The 4,164-nt window shown below is 60.2% G+C and overlaps 1 protein-coding gene across 1 annotated transcript in view; it reads left to right on the top strand.

Annotated features, from left to right (window-relative positions):
* The first annotated feature begins 1,007 nt into the window (after nt 1-1,007).
* The window catches only part of TRMT44 (tRNA methyltransferase 44 homolog (S. cerevisiae)), a 27,763-nt gene continuing 24,606 nt past the window's right edge, over nt 1,008-4,164 (top strand). The window contains exons 1-2 of the mRNA XM_006893665.1: nt 1,008-1,258; nt 1,409-1,623. Coding sequence (XP_006893727.1) covers nt 1,008-1,258; nt 1,409-1,623 — 466 coding nt within the window. The remainder of the gene's footprint in view (nt 1,259-1,408; nt 1,624-4,164) is intronic.

Below are 4,164 nucleotides of genomic sequence, written 5' to 3'. Positions count from 1 at the left end.
GTTCAGCTCTTTAGTATCTTACTTGCGTCAGAGAGTTGGACAGGAAATAGGGTTGACAGAGAGTTAATGCCTTTGAGCTGTGGTGCTGAAGAAGAGTGTTGAATATACATGGACTGCTAGGAGAACAAACAGGTTTGTCCTGGAGAGGGTTAAACCAGGCTGTTCCTTGGAGTCACGGATTCTGAAGCTTCGTCTGACATACTTTGGGCATGTTGCAGGAGGGACTGGTCCTTGGAGAGGGTCATCATGTTTGGGAGAGTGGAGGGGTGGCGCAGGAGAGGAAGACCTTCAAGGAGATGGTCTGTGACTGTAATGGTGGGAATGAGTGTGTTTGCGACGGCGAGGCTGGCACAGGATAGAACGGCATTTAGGGCTCTTCTACATAGGGTCGCTATGAGTCGCAAGAGACCCGATGGCACATAACAAAAACAAGCCCTCCGCGCCTGCGCAATCAGGCTCAATAGCGTCTTTCTCACCGGCGTAGCCCGCTCGGGCCATACACAGGTCTCCGGCCGCTCCGCGCCTGCGCAGTCACACACTACAGCGCCCTCCACTAGCGCCTGCGCACTGAGGCCCGCTCGGGCCCGCTCGGCGCCTGCGCACTCACACACCACAGCGCCCTCCACTAGCGCCTGCGCACTGAGGCCCGCTCGGGCCCGCTCGGCGCCTGCGCACTCACACACCACAGTGCCTTCCACCGGCGCCTGCGCACTGAGGCCCGCTCGGGCCATACGCCCCACGCCTGCGCACTCGGGCCCCAGAGCTCATTCTCTGCGCCTGCGCGCTCGGCCTTCTAGGGCCCAGGTACCCGGTGTTGGGTGGCGTGGTGCGGGCAAGCCTGTCACCTGGATTTATACACACGCGCCTGGAAGACCCCAAACGCGGAAGGAAGTAATTTCCTGCTGGCTCGCACGCCCCGCGTCAGCAGTGGGCGCTGACGTCATAGCGCGGCGACCCGCGCGTTTGTGTGTCATCACGCCGCGCCGCGCGCTTGCTTCCGGCCGGTCATGGCGGAGGTGGGGCGGCTGCCGGTGCCCTGTCCCGGCTCGCGGCTCCCGGCGGGGTTCTGGGCCGCGGTGACCGTGTGGCTGGAGCGGCCGCAGGTGGCCAACAAGAGGCTGTGCGGCGCCCGCCTGGAGGCCCGTCGGCGCGCTGTCCTACCCCGCGCCGAGGCCCGCCGACCCCGGCCGAGCGCCGGCCACGACCCGGGACCGGAGAACGGGCGGGTGTCCGCCCAGGGCCGACCGAGCCCCGGGCCGCGAGCAGGACCCGACCCAGAGGAGTCCCGACCGGACACCGGGCCGGAGTCCCCCCATGGCTGCCCAAGCCCCGGGTCGCGAGCAGGCCTGCAGGAGGACACGGGGTGCGGGCCCGGGGCGCCGCGGGAAGGACCCGCTTGGCCGGGCAGGCCGGGGTCCCCGGAGCCCCTCTGCCCGTCCTCGGCCCTGGGTGCTGTCTGGGAAGACTTGGCCCGAAGCCTGGACTTGCTGGCCTTCCTCGCCCGCTCCGAGGCCGGCCCTCCGGAGGCCGTGCGCCCCGTCGACGTGGTTCTCAGAAGCGTCATCCCGAAAGCGAGCCCCCGGTGCCCGCTCCCCGCTCCCACGCGAGAGGTGGTGGTGCAGGGTAAGTGCCTTGACAGCTGGCGGGTGCACGCAGGCCCGGCGGCGATGGGCGTGACCCTGCGGCAGTGGACACGCCCCGAGCTGCCCGGGGAGGATGTAGAGCTTGGTGGCCTTGTTGTCTGGTCGAGTGCGGTGCTTGGTGACTGTGAAGAGCAGGGCAGAGGCCTCCCCTACCCTGCGCCATCCTCAGCGTCTCTGACACGGTGCAGCCCACTGCTGCAGGTGGTCTGCCCACCGGCTCGAGGGCCTTCATCTCTTTCTCTTTCCCTGCCCCTTTCCAAACCCGATGTCCCTCTCCAGGACCCCCACCTCCTGGCAGCATGCCCGAAGGATGCGAGGTGAAGCCTCCTCATCTTTGCTTCCAAGGAGCACTGTGGCTGCGCCCGCTCCAGGTGCTTGTCTGTCTGTTTTCTGGAAAGCCGTGGCATTCATCACGCTTCTCCAAACACCACAACTCAGAGGCTTCAATTCTTGCATCCTTACTTATTGTCCAGCTCTTAGATACCTAGCAGGTGATGGGAAAGACCCTGGGTTGAATCAGGTGCACCTTAGTCCTCAGCCTAACATCATTGCTCCTCAGTAACTTAGAGCAGCCCCTGAGTGCAGACTTGCCCAGTGCAGTAAGTCTACTCTCTTGACCAGTGATACCAGCTGTATTGATTTTGGATCCGGGTCAGGTGAGGTCGCTGATGGTGGGATCCTAGTGATAAGGAATTGACCGCTGAGCTAAAGGCCTGAGGTTGGAGTCCAGCAGGTGAAGGATGAGCAGTCTCCTTCCGTGACATCAGCTGCTTCTCTGCTGCTGGCTCACCTGTGGATCGGCTCTGCCGTCGGTTCTGTGGATCATTACAGGGAGGTCGTGGTTTGGTCTTTGTGGACCAAGGAGTCCGTGCGTTAAGGAGCACAGGGTGGGGTGGGTGAGTGGGGTGAGGCTGGGAAGGCCATGCACTGGCACGAAGGGTGATGTGCTGGGTGTTGTTGGCCGGACTGGTGAGCACAGCGGTGGCCGTGGGGAATTCTCACCTTCACCCTTCACCCCGCCCGTCAGGGCTGCTTGTGTGTGACTGTGCTGCTGAGCACGTGTCCCTGGAGCTTCTTGCCGCACTAAGCTGGGCTAGGAAGTCTCCCTCTGGAAATTAGCCAGTGGAAGCCCAGGGGCTGCAGCGTGTGCCCTGCAGGCAGCCCCGGGACCACTCGGGGCTGCGGGTGGAATGGGTCAGGTGCTGCCAGACATGCATGCACAGACCTGAGAGACTGAGGTCGGGTGAAAAGCCCAGGCTGTGCTTACGTGCGTGCATGGAGGAGACAGGTAGGCTGCATGGAGGAGACGGGTAGGCGAGAGCTTCCTCAGGCTGTGTCCCCTTCTGGAGCCTCCGGGCCTGATGAAGAGCAGGCGAGGGTGAGGAGGTCTTGTGTGCGCTCTTGCTGGGCACGTGGGCCTGGTGATTGTAACCTGGGCTGATTGGCTCGGGCTTCCCAGGGTTTTGAGAGCGCCGCACAGCCTGTCTGAGCTAAGAAGGAGCAGCTCTCAGCTGCTGGGTTCTGGATGGACAGATGGGCAACATCAAAAGGCCTCGATTTGAGGGGGAAGTGTGCTAAGGAAATAACTACTTCCCTTTAAAGGTGCTACAGAGAAAAGCGTTGGCCTTGCTTTTGCCGAGGGTATCGTGCTGTGAAAGGCTGCTGTTGTTTTAGGTGCTGTATAGTCAGCTACCTCAGGGACCCTGTTCAGCCGATCTGAGCTCTGTCCTGTCCTGCACCGTCCTCACCACCACCTGACACACTCGAGTCGGTCTCTGCAGTCAATGTGGCAGTTCATCTTGTTGAGGGTCTTGCTGTCCTTCGCTGACCCTCCATCTTTCCACACATGATGTCCCTCTAGGGAATAGCCTCTCCTAGCAACACGCCCAAAGTATGTAAGACTTTGCCTCAGAGAGGCTCTGCCGTCTTCGCCCCTAAGGACCACTCTGGCTGCACTTTGCCCAAGATTTATTGGTCCCTGTTAGCTGTAAAAGTCCTTACTGCTCAAGGTGGTGGTGGTTCTTACATGCCATCAAGTCTCTCATGACTCTCAGCTACCCTGTGTACAACAGCTCTGAACGCTGCCCTGTCTGAGTCAGTCTCTGTCCCTGACATACCTCATCCCTTCTCCACAGTTCTCATGTCAGTCCACCTCATCCAGGCACTTCCTTCCTCTCCTGTGCTGTTCCTCCACCCTTCCAAGGACTGGTCTCTCCTGGCCCCATGCCCAAAGTGTATGAGATGGAGCTATGTTGGATGGATCTTGGCCGAAACCAAAGAGTACCAGAGGAATGCCTTTCTGTGCTTCATTAACTGTACAAAGGCTTTTGACTGTGTGGATCACAACAAGCTATGGCTGACTATGAGAAGAATGAGAATCACAGAACATTTGATTGTGCTAATGCGAAACCTACACTTGGACCAAGAGGCAGTAGTCAGAACAGAGCAAGGAAACACTGTGGTTCAAAATTGGGAAGGGTGTCTGCCAGGAATGTATTCTGTCACCATACCTTTTCAATCT

Source organism: Elephantulus edwardii, unplaced genomic scaffold (assembly GCF_000299155.1).
Source record: "Elephantulus edwardii isolate Elephantulus edwardi_28Jun2011 unplaced genomic scaffold, EleEdw1.0 scaffold00129, whole genome shotgun sequence".
Lineage (NCBI taxonomy): Eukaryota > Metazoa > Chordata > Mammalia > Macroscelidea > Macroscelididae > Elephantulus > Elephantulus edwardii.
This window is presented reverse-complemented; position numbering and strand designations above follow the sequence as displayed.